Here is a 480-nt window from a genome sequence, read left to right on the forward strand (position 1 = left end):
CAAGGCTTACAGCCTGGAAGTACTCTATATTTCTGAACATTTTTTTGTTCAATTCACGACCTAGTTCATGTTCTCCGCAGCCCTTAACAGCTCCTCAAAGTCTCTCATTTGCTGGCGTGTTGTGACTCTCCTACTGCATGAACCCCTCAGGCCGACGCCTGGCAAGGAGTAAGCGCTGCCTCGGCCCCCGCCCGCCCTTCCCAGGCCGTCCGGGATCCCGGTTGGAAATCGTGGACGTGACTGGGAGGAGTCGGCCCGCCTCGGATTTCAGAGCTGCTGGCGCAGGGAGTCGGGCCGCGACCATGGCGGAGCCCACGGTGTGCTCCTTCCTCACCAAGGTGCTGTGCGCCCACGGCGGCCGCATGCTCCTGCAGGACCTGCGCGCCCACGTGGAGCTCTCGGAGGCCCGGCTCCGCGCCGTGCTGCGCCAGGCCGGGCCGGACCGCTTCCTGCTGCAGGAGGTGGGGGTGCAGGAGGGCC

The 480-nt window shown here is 64.6% G+C and overlaps 1 protein-coding gene across 1 annotated transcript in view; it reads left to right on the plus strand.

The window, feature by feature from the left end:
- The first annotated feature begins 58 nt into the window (after positions 1 to 58).
- The window catches only part of ZC3HAV1L (zinc finger CCCH-type containing, antiviral 1 like), a 6,954-nt gene continuing 6,532 nt past the window's right edge, over positions 59 to 480 (plus strand). Inside the window, exon 1 of the mRNA XM_025045849.1 lies at positions 59 to 469. Within this exon, the coding sequence (XP_024901617.1) occupies positions 138 to 469 (332 nt within the window). The 5' untranslated portion in view covers positions 59 to 137. The remainder of the gene's footprint in view (positions 470 to 480) is intronic.

This window comes from Pteropus alecto, unplaced genomic scaffold, assembly GCF_000325575.1.
Source record: "Pteropus alecto unplaced genomic scaffold, ASM32557v1 scaffold22, whole genome shotgun sequence".
In the NCBI taxonomy this organism is placed as follows: domain Eukaryota; kingdom Metazoa; phylum Chordata; class Mammalia; order Chiroptera; family Pteropodidae; genus Pteropus; species Pteropus alecto.